Source organism: Pteropus alecto, unplaced genomic scaffold (assembly GCF_000325575.1).
Source record: "Pteropus alecto unplaced genomic scaffold, ASM32557v1 scaffold74, whole genome shotgun sequence".
NCBI classification, from domain to species: domain Eukaryota; kingdom Metazoa; phylum Chordata; class Mammalia; order Chiroptera; family Pteropodidae; genus Pteropus; species Pteropus alecto.
The window spans coordinates 2982446-2998754 of NW_006436291.1; the positions used below are offsets into that span (position 1 = coordinate 2982446).

Genomic DNA, 16309 nt, shown 5'->3' on the forward strand with positions numbered 1-16309 from the left:
GCTGAGGCAGCCCCCCGCCCCCCCCACTTCCAGGTGTGGGGAGAGAAGAGTAACCCCAGGTTTCTGGGTGCGAGCCTGCGACAGGCTGGGACTCAGCGAGCACAGGGGGCTCCTTCGGCCTTGTCTTGTTTGTGACAAATAGTCTTGGTTACTGAAACCCCACAGGAGAAAACGGTCCTTGGAATTTTTTTTGGGGGGAGAGAGGAGGAGCAAGGAGGCACTGAACAGGCCGAAGGGGGTCCTGGACAAGTTGTGTCCACAAATTCAGAGCGATACAAGAACAGGAATGACTGGCATGTGCTTCTCGTCCCGGGAACAGGCTGGTATTCTTGACAAAGTCAACATGATACCTCTGCTGTCACACGTGCCAAAGGGCCTGTCGCTACCTGCGGAGCTGTTCGAAAGCCCAGCTGAGATCTCCCGGAGGCTCAGTCCTCCGAGAGACAGGCATCGGAGGAGCGTGGTGGCCCTGCCTGCCACAGCCTCTTCCCTCTCCTTCAGGCTGCACACCCTGCATGCACCGGGGGCCGGGAGCTGGCACTGGAGGCCACATTACCCCCTGCCAAGGGGCACAGGCCCACGTCACTGCGAAACCGCTGTTCTGACTGCGGACCAGGCCCTACGCTGCAGAGATTCTGTTTAGGATCTCAGGGTGGCTTTTGCGACCCCGTCTGAAGTCCCACAGCCCGTCTGTTCCCCGGTCCGGAGCCATTCGGGAGCCGGCTGCGGGGAGGAGGCTGGTCGCCGATGGCACCAGCACCGTAGAAGCCTCTGCCTCGCACACCTTCGGGGCCATCTCGGAGAGAAGCAGCTCTGCAGGTCAGCGGCTGAGCTCCCAGCCCGAGGGAGGGGCTGGGAAAGCCTCCTGCCCGCCAGCTCCACCCGAAAACGCTGCGTCCCAGCCCGTTAGAGCACTTAGCTCCGACCGGACGGCCTCAGCCCAGCGACTTTAAAGGGCTCACGGAGACACGCCGTGGCAAGCCCGGTGGAAACGACAGGATACGCGCGGCGCCTCCAGAAAAGCCACAAACTGACGCGTCTCAAACGGCTGTTTCACACCAGAGAGAAAACGAGAACTGTTGTGAAGCGGTGAAATCCGAGGGTTGCCAATGCCAGCCCTTTGCCAGGTGGAGCGGGCACGGACGGGACAGAGCCGGGGAGGTGACCACACGATGCTAAGGAAAGACGCCCCGGCCTGCAGGAGCGCGGGCGGACCCCCGATGGGACGCGGGGCCTCGCGTACCTTGCTCCTCCAGGATCCCGTTGGGCATCTTCTTGTCGCCGGCGCTGACCACGGCCTTCCTCTGCCTCCTGAACCTGAGGGACACAGACGCGTTAGGCTGCGGCCCAGGGCGGCGTCCGGGCGCCTGGGGCCCCGGCTGGCGGTACCCACCAGGTGAGCCGGGAGAAGCTCTTCCTGCTGCTCATGGCTGAGCCGCTCTGGCCGCCGTGTGCCCCGCCGCCCGCCGCCTGGGCCCACGCCCCGCAGTCACAGCCTTATAGGCGCTCATTTCCTCATCCGAGCAGATCGGGGCAAGTCGGCGCCGGGGACACTCCTACCTGAAGAAGTAGGCGGCCAGCAGCAGGAAGAGGAGGGACAGCAGCAGCGGCAGCAGCAGCCAGGCCAGCAGGGGCTGGGGCGCGCCCGCGTCCGGGGGGCCTGGGGGCAGAACCGGGTCCCCATCATGACCCGAGGCAGGAAAGGGGGTCTGGGCAAGAGAGGTGGCCAACACTGGACGGCACTCGACAGCCTGCAGAGCACACGGCCCAGCAGCCCCTCTGCGCAGATGCTGAGAAGAGCACTCGCCTGTGGCCATTTTCTCACAGTCCCCAGGGCGCTGCCTCTGTCCCCGACGGGGTGGCGGTGGAGGGCGGAGGTGCGGACGTGCCTCTGTGCTGTCTGGGACAGCGGGCGAGCTCCCGGGGCCTCGGGCAGGGGCTCAGGGCATGGGGAGCAGCCTGGCCAGAAGGGGGCCTGGGGCCGCCTGGGACCCCGCCTCCGGAGCCGCTCAGCCCCGATCCCATCTGCCCGAGGAGAGCTCTTCCTCACCTGTCTTTCCCACCTGCCGGGCCGACCGTCCTCATCCAGAAGGTCCCACCGCGGGACCCAGCGCTGCTGCCCAGGGCCTGCCCAGCGGGCCTAGGTTCCGAGGGGCTTAGGGCCTCGGCTGTGAGGCTGAGTCAGACCTTCCCCGCACCCCGATGCTCACGCTCGCCTCCTGTCTCCCCAGCCTGTCATGGTGCCCGCTCCTCACCAAAATGCCCCTGCTCTCCAGGAATCTCGCTCGGCCCCCCTCCCGCGGATCCCAGGAGGCTCTGCATGCCTCAAGCACAGACCTCTCCCGAGTGGACAAACCCTGTGGGCCCCCACCTTTGCTCCAGTTTCAGGGGGACCCCTTGAAGGCGGAACTGGGCTTCCATGGCTCCAAGCTCAGCGAAGCACCAAGCAGGGCCCTGAGCCCCAGGGTGCTCTGCAGTCCCCCCTCGCCTGGCACCACCCGCCCCTCGTGGGCCCACCCCGCCCGGGCGGTCAGTTCCCCGGGAGCGGGTCATCTGACCCTCCACCACCGGGCCTCATGCTCACGCTGACCCCTGCAAGTGGCCATGACGAAATCTTACCGACCTGAGTGACTACTAGGTGTAAAAGTGCACGGAGGGACAGGACCTTCTGAGAAGGGGTGGTCTCAGCCCGTGAACCTGGCCAGCCTGCGACACCCAGCTCTAGGCCAAGCCGGTGCTTCCCCCTTCTGGCGGCACGCTGTAGCTAAGGCCAGGGTGACGCCAGGCTCAGTGACCAACAGCATCTGCCAGTCCCTCCCCTAGGGGCCCGTCTGCACACAGCCACCCCGAGGATCCGCCCTGGCCTTAGGCTTCCCCACCTGTGGCTCCATGGGCTCGCCCCCCGCCCCCCCTGCCCAGGACCTGGGAGCAAACGCCAGCAGGGCTGACGGGGAGCTGCCTGACATCAAGGGGTTGAGCTGGGCCGGCCCTAGAGAGGACGCGGCTTCCACACACCCAGAACACAGTTCCCTCTCAGCCTGGCCACGCAGCCACCGAGCCGGGGAGGGGGCCCACACCCTTTCCTGAGCACCGCCCTGCGAAACTGCCCACATCTGCATTCGCACAGAGGTCATGCTACTCAGCTTAGCTCCTGCCCTGGCAGTGACTCACTGACCACCTCACGGGGCCAAGGGCTGGGGGGCCCTAGCTGAGGGTGTGGGCCTCTCCGCGAGCTTTTTTGGGGGAACTGGACCACAGAGAGCCCATCCTTGGGGGCCTTTCTCGCGGGCCCTCAAGGACGCCTCTTCACTGTTACTCCAGATTCCACCCTCCAAGCTCAGGCCAGCCAGAGTAAAAGGCTATGTTGCAGATGTGGCTGATCCATGGCACGTGCTGCGGTGCTGACTGACCCACGGCCCCTGGAGAGGGGCTGGGCACTTGGGCAGAACCAACAGATCACAGGGCGGATGGGTGTCCCCGCTCAAGGTTTCGGCCACTTGTCAGCATCTGCCTCCGTTCTGAGGGCAGAGGTCAAGCGGGAACTGGGGGGCCAGCGGGCCTGGCGGGCACTGGGGTGTGCACGCCCTGTCTACAGGGTGATGGCTTCTCAGCCTGGCCCACTGGGGCCGAGCGGAACGTGGGCCACAGTGCCCGGTTCTTCTGATTTTCCAAAAGAAGGAATCATACTTTTTTGTAAAATTAACTGATTTTTAAATTTTGGTAAGTAATTCAACCTAGACACAATTTTGAAGAACAAGGTGGGCCAGAGGGAACCTCCGCAGGGCAGGCCGTGTCCTGGGCGCCGATCTGCTCGGGACAGGGAGTCAGGCTGGCGGCTACAAGGTCATTCCGGAGCCGCTTCCTGTTTGGTTCCACACCGGTGTGACCCAGACTGGGGCGCACGAGGTCAGGGTGGCAGGTACCCAAGGCGGTCATCTCGGAGCAGCCTTCTAGATTCTACCCAGTGATGTTCCAAGTCAAGTGTACATGATGCTCGTGCAAATTTTACGCATACACAGCCCTGCAAAGTGTGTGTGTGTGATGCACGCACATGTGCGTTTGCTTACACGGAATCTGGTTCTGGCAATTGGAAGTTACGGGCTTGAGTGTGAGTTTCCACCTTGGCCACACACCTGCACGCCTCAGCTTGGGCAGACCGCCTGCCATCCAGAAGGCCCTGGAAGGCCCTGGAAGGCCCTGGGGGGTGCTGTGGGAGGGCGGTGCTGAAAACAGCTCTGAAGGGCCCCATGGGACGCCTTGCTGCAGAGACCCCTTCCACCTCATTCTCTGTCTCTGTATCTTATTGATGCTGTCCCTCTGGAGACCCCAGACCCATATTCTGTCAGAGAAGTTCTGGAGTTTATGACTGGGGGGTCTTGCAGAATGCAGAGAAGGGGGTGGAGCAGGCGTGTGGGGACAGGCAACAGATCCCGATGCAGAGCGAGGGAGCCAGCCCTTTCTGGTGACAGGCTCCTGCTGTGGGGATGGGCTAGCAGCCACAGACGAGCCAGGAGTCTGTCTGGGAGGCGAGGGGTTGCCCAGGAAACCGTATCCATTCCCTCGGGACCCTGAACTCACCCTGCTGGGCCTCTCTGTGCATCAAGACGATATGGGGGGAACTAAAAACCCAACTCCCCGGTAGTAAGAGACCGGGCGGGGACGGGCAATGACACACTCTCTCGCAAACAGCAGTAATGGCTGACAGTGAGCATCTACTTCCCAGCGCAGTCACCTCTGCTAATTCTCACATCACTGCCAAGAAGTCGGCGCTGTTATCACCTCTGTCTGCAGAGGGGGATACTGAGGCACGAGGGGGTTCAGTGGCTGGCTCGGGGTCACTCGGCTACGAGCGGCGCAGCCGGAACGGCCCACGGGCGGTGCGTTCGAGAGCGTGGCTCTCCCCGCTGCTTCTCCCTCTCTCTCTCTTAAATTTGCAGCGTATTTATTTATTTTATTGGGGTAAAATTTATAGACCACGAAACACGCCCATTTTAAGCACGCGATGCCGTGACGTTTAGTACATTCACAGAGCTGTGCAGCACAATCCGGTTTTAGGACGAGTCCCTCCCGCCCACCTGTGGTCACTCCCCGTCCCGGCCCACAGCCGGGCCCTGGGACCCTTCCTCCCCCCTCGGATCTGCCTTTTTCGGGCATTTCATATAAAAGGGTCCACAGGGCACGTGGGCTCCGGCGTCTGGCCCCTTCCGCTCAGCGCGCTTCTGAGCGCCACCCACGTGGTCACACGAATCGGTGGACCCTTTTTCCTTCTCCCTTTTCTCCTCTCAGTGTGAAAAAGGTAAGAGGATAGAATGAAGAGCCCCACGTCCCTGCCACCTAGCTAGGGACCCTGATTTTCTAAAAGATAAACCTAACCCCTATACCGACATCTCATCTAAAACGTGAATGATAGTTTCTTAATCAATCTCACGGTTACGTCAGCATTTAAATGTCCCAGGCTGGCTGTCAGAGTTCCTTCATGGTTGGGTCGAGTGGGTTCCCGCGGCGGGGTGGGGACAGGTGGCCCTCCGCCGTCCTGCCTCCCGCTGCAGCGGACGCCGGCTCTCAGCGCCGGGGCTAGTTTGCTGCCTCCCTAAAGCTCCAGTCAAAACCCAAATGACTGGCCCCCCCAGCTGGCGTTTCCTGTTTCCCAGGCGCAGTGCACCACACCTTCCTCCTCCCCCAGCACCCCAAAGGCCCTGCGAGCTCAGCAGGGAAGTCAGCGGGAGGCGGGCTGGGGGGACAGGGCACAGGCGGCGGGGCCCTTACCCGAGGTGGTGGAGGTCCAGTTGCTGTCCGCTGTGCTGGTCGTGTTGGCTGTGAGGGCCTTGGCAAGCGGCAAGCTAAAACCCGCCAGCAGGAGTGGACAGGAGGGCTCCATGGTGAACCTGGAAGAGGCAGGGACAGGCTTGGAGGACTCGCCACCGAGGGGGACACACACGGAAGACACAGCGGCTCTCAGGAGAAAAACGGGGCGGGCGGGCCTGGGGGACGCAGCGGGGGCACGTGGGAGCTGCGTTTGGTCAGTCTGAGTTAGGGACGGGGGTCTCCGTGCTTCCGCTGGCACAGCTTATACCTGAGCTTGGAAAATAATTTCGGCCCAGAACGAGCCACTAAACGAACATCTTCAGGTCACAGAGGCTCCCACCGCTCAGGTCAATTCCCTTTGGCGTTTGTGTGTCCGTTTAGGGGAGAGTGGAGGCAAACGGGAGGGATCCCCGAAAACGCCACACGATCTGGGATTCTGAGGTGCCGCTTCGCGGGCCCTCACGGACGCCTCTTCACTGTTACTCCAGATTCCACGCGACAAGCACCGGTCAACACTAGGGACGGCGCACTGTGCCTGCTGGGACCGGAGCCTAGGATTTCTGTTCTGCATCGGGGCAGCCCGGGCAGGTGCCAGTGGCCTCGGGAAGAATCTCAGGCTCAGGAAGAAGTTCAGTTCGTGGGCGGGTGGTCTAGGTGGTCGGAAGCAGGATCCGGCCCATCGGCACAGGTCCCCCTCTGCTGTCCCCCGGCCACCCACAACCCACGCTCCGTTCTTATTCCCGGTGCTGGCCTCGACTGCCCCCCACGCTCAGCTGCGGGAACAGGCCCCTTACTGTCCGGCCCAGGCCCTCTGCCTCTCCTACCCTCCGACCTGTTTGAAAGCCCAGCCCAGTCCCCTTGCTCTGGAGGTGTCAACGGCGACGAGGGAATGAGGACAGCACCTCACGTCGGTGCCCTCTGCCCGTCACTTTGCAGCATCATCTCGTTTCATCCTCACACCTCAGCTGAGGGCCTCGCACCGATGCTGGTCCTGTCCGAACCCTCAGGGGAAGCAGAGGCAGGTCCCTCCTCCAGGAAGGGCCATGGTCAGCTCCTCCCCGGCAGATGCCTAGGCACCTCTGGGTGGGGGGTGGGTGGGTGCATTGGACAAACCCGGATTGCAACGCGGCTCAACACAGAAAAAGGCTCGTTCGCCCAGGAGACCTCAGACCGCCACCTGGCTCCCCGCTTGCCAAAACGCCTTGGATCCTCAGGAACTGTGACAGCGGCAGCATGATGGTGTGGAAGCCCCTCCCAGGGGACTCGCTGCAGGTGACGGCGGGCGGGGCACGTGCCGAGCGAGAGCTGGCGGAGCCGGTGCCGACGGGGGCCGGGGTGGGGGCGCCCCGCTTCTGCACGCCCTGCTCCGTTTCCCTCCGCTGACAGGGGCCCCGCAGACAGCTCTTCCCTGCAAAACGCGTCCCCTGGGCATGTGAATGGACCGAGGCCAAGAAACATGGGTTTCTTGTCCCTGGAGAAGAATCGCGGTGGATGAGAAGCCATCGCAGGGGACTGGCCCGAGCACATTACAACAATCAGCCCCACGACCGTGGCAGTCACGATCGGCGCTCTCCGCTTTCCTCCCATTTTTTATTTTAGATCCCGCCAAACCCTGCTTTCCCACACACACAACATCATTCTCATTTTGCGAGCACCTACCATGTGCCAGGCAGGCCCTTTATGTGATTACTGCCCTCACAATAACCCCCCAGGACTGAGAAACGGGCTCCCCGAGGAGAAGGAACTGGCCCATTGGAGGATCCGGACCCAGGGCTGCCAGGGACGAACGCCCGCAGCCCCCGAGGGCCTGCGCTCACACCCCGCGTTTCTGTTACTGCAAAGTGCGACAAGACTCTTCGTATATTTGAGTAAATTGCAGAGTAATTGATTAGGAAATACTCATTGGCTTACTACTCCTCGGAGGTGCGGAATTCCTGGTGGGAACATCCTTTCCTCGTTATATGCGTTAATTTTAAACCCCTCCATCTCCAAACGCTGAATGAGCTCAGACGAGCTGACGCCCTCGAGCCAAAGGTCATCTCATCCAGCATCGGACTCCACCGAGGTCCGCCAGTGCCTCCTGGAGTGGCAGGTGAGTTGCCCACTATGGCCAGCAGAGGGCACCAAACTGCAGACTTCAAACCCGGCCCACCGTGGACAGAGAGTCCCTTTACTGCAGCAATTGTATGGCAAGGCCAATGACAACTCGCCAGCCGCTGGTCATTCGCCCTCAGAGGGCTCGCACAAGCTATCTGACAGGCACAGATATGAACCACACAAAAACAATGCCAGAAATAGCAATTACCTCCACGTCGAATTTTAGCCACTTCATGCAATCACTGCTGTGATTGATTACCAATCGCCAGACACTGTGGGGCATAAAATACATGGAATCTCCAGGACTTAGATGATCAAAATAGTTTATTACCAACAGGGAGGACTTATTTTTACTCCCAGCAAAAGTCAGCCAGCTATCGATTTGATTAGAATTGCCTTTTAATTCCATCTAATGCCTTTTTGATACTGTTTGTTGGGCACCTACCCTGGGGTTGGCCATTTGGTCCGCTTCCAGATGTCCCGTGGGCCCAGGGACCCTCCTTATCTTTGGTGCAGACGCCCACACTGGGCTGGCTCACAGGAGCCGCTCCATCAATGTTGGTGGCCAGTGACAGTCCCCGAAACCCCGGCCCCACCCGCATACCGGCGAGGCAGCGGCTGGGAGAAACGCGCGCTTCTCCCAGTGAGCGTCCGAGGACAAGCAGCTAAGGTTGGGCCCCAGGAGTCCTCAGGACGTGGCATCGGGGCTGCCCTCCCTCCACCTCAGGCACCAAGTCACCAGGTGGCTCCAGCATGAACAAACACCTGGAGAGGATTCAAACTGACCACCGCACAGCCAGCAGGCCAACCACAGCGAGGTGCCCGGGAGAGACCAGGATGAAAATGACCCGGGTCTTCCTTCTGCTTCTACAGAATGTCATCCAGAGGACGGACAGCCCTGTAGGTCACTAACCACGGGACAACGTGCACTGGACGTAATGGGGGGAAGGGAAGCAGAAGCACGGCCCACAGCGGCCATCGCGGCCAGGGCTGGGGGAAGCCCCTCCTGGGGAGCGGCCACTTGACCTGGGCAGAGACTGGGTGGGAAGCGTGTCCCGGGAGAGGCCGCAGAGGCAGGAAGGGTGAGCACTCAGCACACGGCAGGTGGACGGCCAGGGCGTGAGCGGGGCGGGGCACCAGGCCAGGTCACAGAGGGTCGCCAGGCCTCCGGGGGTGGGGGCTTCTTCCCTCAGCAGATCCTACCCCACTGGCCCGAGGCTCCTGCTCTGTGAAGGAAGGTGCCAGATGCTGACAGGTGGGAACTGCGCCTTCTGGACCCGAGGCTCCGGCAGGCAGAACAAGCCTTTCCCTCCGCTGGGCAGTGGGCAGCAGCCTCTAAAAGCTGCCCACGTGTGGGGGCAGAGGTAGGGCCAGGCACGCTGTGTTCCCTGTTCCCACAATCGCTCCTGGGCAGTGTGGTCACAGTGACCTTCAGAGGCAGCTGGAGCAGACAGCGGACCGCTCGCAGCCTGGGTGGGTGGAGGCCTGAACCCCAAGTGTGGCAGTGTGTGTCTAGAACCTATCTGGTCAGGAGGCAGGTGGGAGACCCCTTATTTACCTGTGAGGGGTGGGGAGGTGGCCCTCACTTCCAAAGTCTGAAAAAGGGGCTCAGAATGTCCACCTCCCCCTTCTGGAAGGATCTACGGATAACGTCCGATGGGCTGGTGAGGCTCCGTGTCCCCAGGACAGGGGAGGCGCCCCGGGCTCACTGTGCGGGGGTGTGGGCTGGCGGGGCGCTCGGTGCAGGTGTGTCCCTCTTGGCCTCTTTGTTTCTGCGGGGAGTGCCGGCCCCAGAGCAGCCTCCGCACACGCCCCCAGCCAGGCGCCTGCCCGGGACAGGAGTGGCTGGGGCAGAGCCATCTGGTCCAGACGGGGGTCTCTTCCTTGTCCAGGCCTTTTAGGGGAGGGCTGGCAAGGAGAGACCCACCACTGCCCCCTTTTGGGGGGTCTCTAAGTGCTCTATAGGATCCTCAAGGAAGGCCTATCTGTGTACCCCGAAATAATGTGGGTGCAGATGTAGAAAGAATGCCACCATACCTCTGACAAGGCCCAACTGCCACTTTCCAGGGCCACAGGGATGCACAGACACTGCCCGTGTGTTTCCAGGGCAGGGGGCAAAAGGTCAGCTGGAGCTCGAGCCAACCCTGCTGTCTGTCTACTCAGAATTCCCTAGCAGGATGCCAGTCAGCGTCCCCCGGACGATGACAAATGGGGCCTAAATGTCCCCAGAAAACCAACAAGCTCAGCTTTCCATCTGCAGGTCAGGAACGTACCTGCGGGGTATGTGTCTGCAAGGGGTGAATTCTGGGGCACGGGGCGTCCCTGCACCCCGAAGTCTACCATGAATGGACCGTCGTCGCTGGCACAGATGGACGCTCGGCCCAGAAACCGACCAGGGAGGATGGCACCCGTCTTCTGAAACAAACACAGGTCAGGCGGGCTCCGCCACCAGGCTCCCAGCGACGCCCCTGGGCTCCTGACGAGCCCTCCGCGAAGCCAGGGTCTCAGCGGCCTCGGTCCAGGCCTGGCGCCTAACACCACGTGCCTGCTCTCCAGCAAATTGGGACACTATCACCCGAAGGGCAAGATTATGTTTTTTTTTTTTTAATGCACTGGGGAAGAACAAAAACTCAAAGAACAAAGATGCGTTTTCACAGTGAAGGAGAAACAAATCCAGACCTTTCCCAGCCTGCAGGTGTGAATACACGTTCAGGGAGGAGAGGTTTAAATAACCATAAACTCCCCGCGAGCGGTGAACCCTGCAGAGTCTGCACGTTCCGGAGGCTTCCGTGGCGACCCCGCCTTCTCGGAGAAGGCTTTGCTCGTTAAAAAGGAAAAGATGCAAAGAACGAGCTTCCGACTCGAGCCGGCGAAGGGCGGAACTTAACTGCTTTCGAAGGACGATAACGGCACGTGTCCAACACAAATCACCGAAACGCCGCTGGAAGAAAGACTGGGAAACGCGTCCGTGGGCTGGGAGGGAGAACGGGGCGGGGAACGAACCAGACGGAATAACGCGCGGAGGCCGGGGAGGGTCCCCAGCCTGGCTGACCACCGCTGGGCAGGGGCCTGTGCTGCCCACGACGTCCTCCAGGGTCCTCCTGGCTGACCCTCCCCTGACGGCCACCCAGAGGGACAGGGGCCACCTCTGCCTCGACAGATGAGAACAGGGAGGTCAGAGAAGGTGAGATGCCCGCCCGCCAGCCTCTGGGGTTCCTGGAACACACGGAACTCTCGGGGTTCAGGAAACTGAATTCTGAGCACACCCTGGGCGGCCGTACCCGCAGAAGCACCGGAGTGTGGGGCGACCCGTGTTTCTCTCTGTATAAACACTTGTCTCCCACCGACCACATACTCAGGCCAGGTGTGTTTAGGGACACCTGAGATCCCTGGGGAAGGGGTGACCCAGGACCGGGCAGGGGCTGGGGACGGGCAGAGCCCACTTTCCTGGAGCAGGGCCTCGCCCCGAGGACCGCAGACGCCTCCTCTGAGGCCGACATCTTTCTCTGCCTTGTCCACTTACACGTCCCTCGCTGAACGTTAGCCCACCTGCGGGCCGTGGGACCCCCGGGCACCCAGCACTCTGACACCGGGCAGAAACATCGGCGCAGTGACCATCCGGACATGCTCCGATGTGGCTCTTTTCTTGGTGGGGGAGACGACGTCTCAGGAGGCCATCTCCGTTTCGCGCTTTCTCTCCTTGTGCATGAACCGAGGGACGGCTTTTCTTAAAAGCGAGACGAGGGGACGGAGATTAGGTTCACGAGTTGCAGTCGATCACGTGACTTGTAAACAGCTGGGCACGACTGAGCCCTGGATAAACTAAGAGCAAGCATTTTCCATTCCGAAGGTCTCAGTGGGCCTTAACGAGTTAAAGTAGTTTTCAAATAGGTCCGTCCGCCCCATGTTCTCTCCCGCTTCGCGACCTTGCCTGAGCCCTGGCACAGGTGACCCCAGGCTCAGGCAGTGCCGGTAGACGCTATGCCTGTGCTCAAGGGACCCGCCCACTGGCCATGAAGAGAAAGAAGCAGAGATGAAGACAGTCTCGTGGTTCCTGATTGGCTTTTCCTTAACTTGGGAGTATGAACGCGTAGCTCTGGGGGTGGGCTACCGGGCTCTCCTCTCCAAGTTCATGCAGGACCCCGGGGGCCCCCTCCTGCAAATCTGCGAATCCCCAGGAACCGAGAGCCTTCCTCAGACAGGACACAGGCTGGCTGGGAGGGAGGGGACCGGCTGGGGGAGAGGGGCGCCCTCAGGGCGTGAGGAAGGCGACTTCACTGCCCACGCTCCCAGACTTTAGATGGCTACTGAATGATGGATAGGACAGCGTTTTAAAAATTCAAGGCCAATAGTTCTCAACTCATTAGGAACAATTGCTCTTCAGTAGAGCTCATTACTTTCCCTTTTAATTGGGAGAAATAAAGAAAATAAAATGAGAGAAATAAACAAAATAAAATGAGCTCATGAAATAGCGTCTGAAAATATACTTTGCCGGTTGAATGACAAAGTGATACTTTTAGAAGACAAAATGCTGCCTGCTTTTAGGCGCAGAAAGGGCTTCTCTGCCCTGCACAGGTGGAGGTTTCACACGTGCCAAGGTCCACGCCCACAGAGAGGAGCGGGGTCTGGGGCTTTTGTTCACCACCTTTGAGATCAGGCGACAAACTATCATCAACCCTTGGTTCGAGGGTTGCAAAAAATAAGACTAAAATCTCAGTGAGCAACCCCTCTGCTTCGCGAGGTCGACGGACTTTGACACTGTGATCGAACGCCGTCGGCCACTCAGTTTTTCCCCGATGAGCAGGTGTTCCGTCCTCCGTGCCGAGGCAGCGGCTCCACAGCATTTTACTTCCTCTCTCATCCCGAGTCACGTGTTCTCTCGTGTTCACGAGGTTTAGGGGCTCGAGCAAGCCCAGGCCTGTGGGGCTGTGTGAGCAGGCACGGCCGGTGGGAGGACGCGCCGGGCACAGGGGCTGCATGGAGGAGCCGCACGTCTGCAGGGCCGGGCGGGAGCCCCGGCTCCGACGCCCACGCCCGACTCACCGCCTCGCCCTGCGAATCCCACGCCCCGGGATCGGTTCGTTTTGTCGAACGAACGGCTGCAGTTTGGAAGAACGGGGCTGAAGCTGCGGGACGCTCGAGGCCTGGCGGCTCGACCTCGGCCAATGTCGGACTCTCGGGAACTCAGGTTATTAGATTGAAAGAAAAAAGTGGGTGACGGAGGACACGGCATCTCCGTTCACTCGTCTGCAAAGTGGGGCAATCGAAACTATGGCTGGTCCATCCGCAGCTGGCCACGCGCTGAACCGGCCACCTTCACGCTGCTTCCAGACGTGTTGTTTCCCCGAGCAGACCAGCAGCGCCATCAAAGGACAGAGGTCCCGAGCTAAGCGTCCGCCTGGGGGCTCCGCTGACCCGACCCCCAGGTACAGCCATGAAGACAGACCAGCAACGGGTCTTCGAAGAACTCAGGGAATGGCTTCTGTCTAAGAGTGTAAGTCCTTCACAGCCGACCTCGGTGCTTCGTGATACACGGGCCGCTGCAGACCTGTGCGCACGTTGTGGCTTATATGCTGCAACTGGTTTCCCCAAAGAATTATCAAAAACACCAGAACGATGTAAAGGCCCAGCGGATCCCAACCTCTGATGCACTGCCCCACACCAGGCTGTCTGCCTGTCCTCCTGGCCAGGACCAGGTGCTGGGGGCCTGGATCAGCACAGGTGAGGGGCCCTTGAGGGCAGGGCGGCACTCTGCCGGGCCACCGGCAAGGGCTTGTAAGAATGTGGCGCGTTGGTCAGCCTGCTAAGGGATCGTTTCCATTTCCTGAGAACCCCGCACGAACTCGCATGATCTGGTGGTGCCTCTCGCCCTCCTGATGAGGAAGAAAACGTGAAGAGCTTATTCCGTTAGAATGAAGCCTTTCTCTATGCAGTGAAGGCGCCAGAACCGCAGACAGCTTAAGATGCAAGGACGCGTCCCCAAAGGACATTTTCGGCAATTGCGAAGCCACATTTGAATTTGTCTAAACACCACCGAGGCCACTGAACGAGCGCCTGGTAGAGACCGGACTTCTATCCTGCGGCCAAATAAGAAGCGGATGAACTATGGTAGGTTTTATTGGATAGATTCTTTTTCTCTATTGAAGAAAACCATTCGACTTGTCTTGAAAGGACGAAGGCAGGACCCCCGACGGCCTGTCTGTGTAACTCTTCCCTGCCGGATGGGGGTCCGAAAACCAGCGACGACGACGAAGCTTGGCTGCCTAATCCCAAACGCTGTGAACGACGTACGGCGTCTCACGAACAATTGCTCACGAGCTTCGAAAGTCACCGCGGGCTCTTACCAAACCGAATTATCATCACAGAATAGACTACTCGTCTCCCCGAAAAAAAACGCTCCAAGACAGCAAGCGACCTGCTCCTGGCCTGAGTGCGGGGCGGTCACAGACGCGGACCCCGTCCTGCCGGCTTCCTCTGTTCTTATTCTTCCATCTGAAATCGATACGGCCCTAATGGACGGCGCTAGTGATTTACTTGGCAGTTTCTTTCCAGCCCGACTTCCGTCCCCAGGCCCCGTCCACGGTGCCGTCCGGGGCAGAGGCCACCCTCGCCCCCTCCTCCACTCCAGAGTCTCACCCGCCTCCAGCGCCCGCACCTGCCACCGCCCTGGGGAAGCCCTGCTTTCTCCGGAGGCCTCAGCTGGAGCCCGTATGTGCCTGGTGGTCACCGCTCCACATGGCCTCCCATCCGCCCCACCTGACCTTGACTGTGGGCTCCTGGTGTGCTGGAGGGGCCCCGCCAGGAGGGCGGTCTGCAGCAGCACCCAGTAACACTGCAGGAGTGTTGTCGGGAGGCCGGGTGGAAGCACGGAGCCAGGGAATGACAGGCCCTGTGCACCTTGCCCCGTAGGACCCCCCATTCCCCAATTCCCAGGCGCCTCCTTTTCTGGACCTGCATTTCACTAAAAGCCCAAAGAATGCCCAGCGGGCTGTGTGGCGGGGACGGTGTCTGAGGCATAGGCGCCATTTTCACAAAGCCTGGGGCTGGCCGGCCTGCCGTCTTTTCTCACCGGCCCTTAGCTTGGGTCCTGCCTGAGAAGCGCACCTGAGAAGCGCACCTTCAGGGAGCCCAGGTGCTGCTCGTGGGGGCGTGGGGAAGGGGCATCCTTTACACACGCGTGATAAGAGTTCTCCAGGCCTTCAGAATATGATCCAAACACATTAGAGGTGGTAGGTGGGTGAACCCCACCTTCTGCCTTGTGACTCTCACCTGACTTTCACGTGGGCTGTGTCAGCAAATCAATTCCGAGGTCTTTCGAACAGGACCCTAAAATAACCAACACTCACTCGCACCCCTGCCTCCAGGGCAGATGCTGAGGAGGGAGATAAACCAGCGTCCTCCATGGAGACGGGGAGGTGTCCTTGTCGTGACCTTGGCTCAGCGGGCCTCGGCAGAGAAGCCAATCGCCTGGGCACATGCTCTGCAACGGTGGGTCACTAAACGCACCTGCCAGAGGCGGCCCTGGAGAGCGGGCCGACCGCGTGGGAGATCGAAGCCCTCGGAAAGAAAAGGCAGGGTCCACAGGCAAGCGAAGCAAAGGCCCGAACCCTCCGCAGCGGCAGCCGCGCGGGACGCCGACGGCCAAGGTCCGGGGAGAGACGTGGAAATCCGACGTCGCGTTCCCTTTTTCCTCCCATAGAGCACCTTCCTCTCTCCCTGGCTGGCGCCCGAGGCCCTGTAAGCGGTGGCGTCAGGACTCTGGGGCACGATGCGACAGGGGGAGGTCCCTGTGCAGCCGTGAGCCCCGGGGCGGAGCAGCCGGGGCTTTGCGCCCGTTAGAGTCCCACGTTTTAACGTGGCATCTCCCTGCTGCGTGGGCACACCACGCACGCCATTTCTCTAAAACGGCACCCAAAACGCCATGTGTGCGTGTGTGCGTGTGCATGTGCGTGTGTGCATGCGTGTCCGTGTGTGTGTGCATGTGCGTTTGTGCGTGTGTGCATGTATGTCCGTGTGCGTGTGTGCATGTGCGCATGTGTGTCTGCGTGCGTGTGCATGTGCATTCATGTCCGTGTGCGTGTGTGCGTGCGTGTGTGTGTGCATGCGTGTCCGTGTGCGTGTGCATGCGTGTCCGTGTGCGTGTGTGCGTGCGTGTGCGTGTGTCTGTGTGCGTGTGTGCGTGCGTGTGCGTGCGCATGCCTTCAGAGAGGCGAACTGGAGGATAAGGGGTCCTGGGGGGCGGGGCAGCCCCTGAGGCTGAGAGGCCCTCATTTCCCAGCTGTCTTGTTTTCCAACTTCTATAACCTCTGGAGGGACAGACGCCAGGAACAGTGGGCAGCTGGGGGCCTAACCCAAGAAGAGTGAGGGTCATGGCCACAGACGGAAGGGGGCCTCCCCTGCTCAGAGC

The 16309-nt window shown here is 60.7% G+C and overlaps 1 protein-coding gene across 5 annotated transcripts in view; it reads right to left on the reverse strand.

Annotated features, from left to right (window-relative positions):
- The window catches only part of PTPRE (protein tyrosine phosphatase, receptor type E), a 93673-nt gene that overhangs the window by 41330 nt on the left and 36034 nt on the right, over positions 1-16309 (reverse strand). For 4 of the 5 annotated variants that reach the window (XM_025047555.1, XM_006912858.3, XM_015590168.2 and 1 more), the window contains 3 exons: positions 5767-5885; positions 1561-1660; positions 1244-1317 (listed from right to left, as the gene is read on the reverse strand). In XM_025047555.1, coding sequence (XP_024903323.1) covers positions 1244-1317; positions 1561-1660; positions 5767-5878 — 286 coding nt within the window. In that variant the 5' untranslated portion in view covers positions 5879-5885. Of the gene's footprint in view, positions 1-1243; positions 1318-1560; positions 1661-5766; positions 5887-16309 lie in introns of those variants that run through there. The other variant, XM_015590170.2, reaches the window with a different exon arrangement.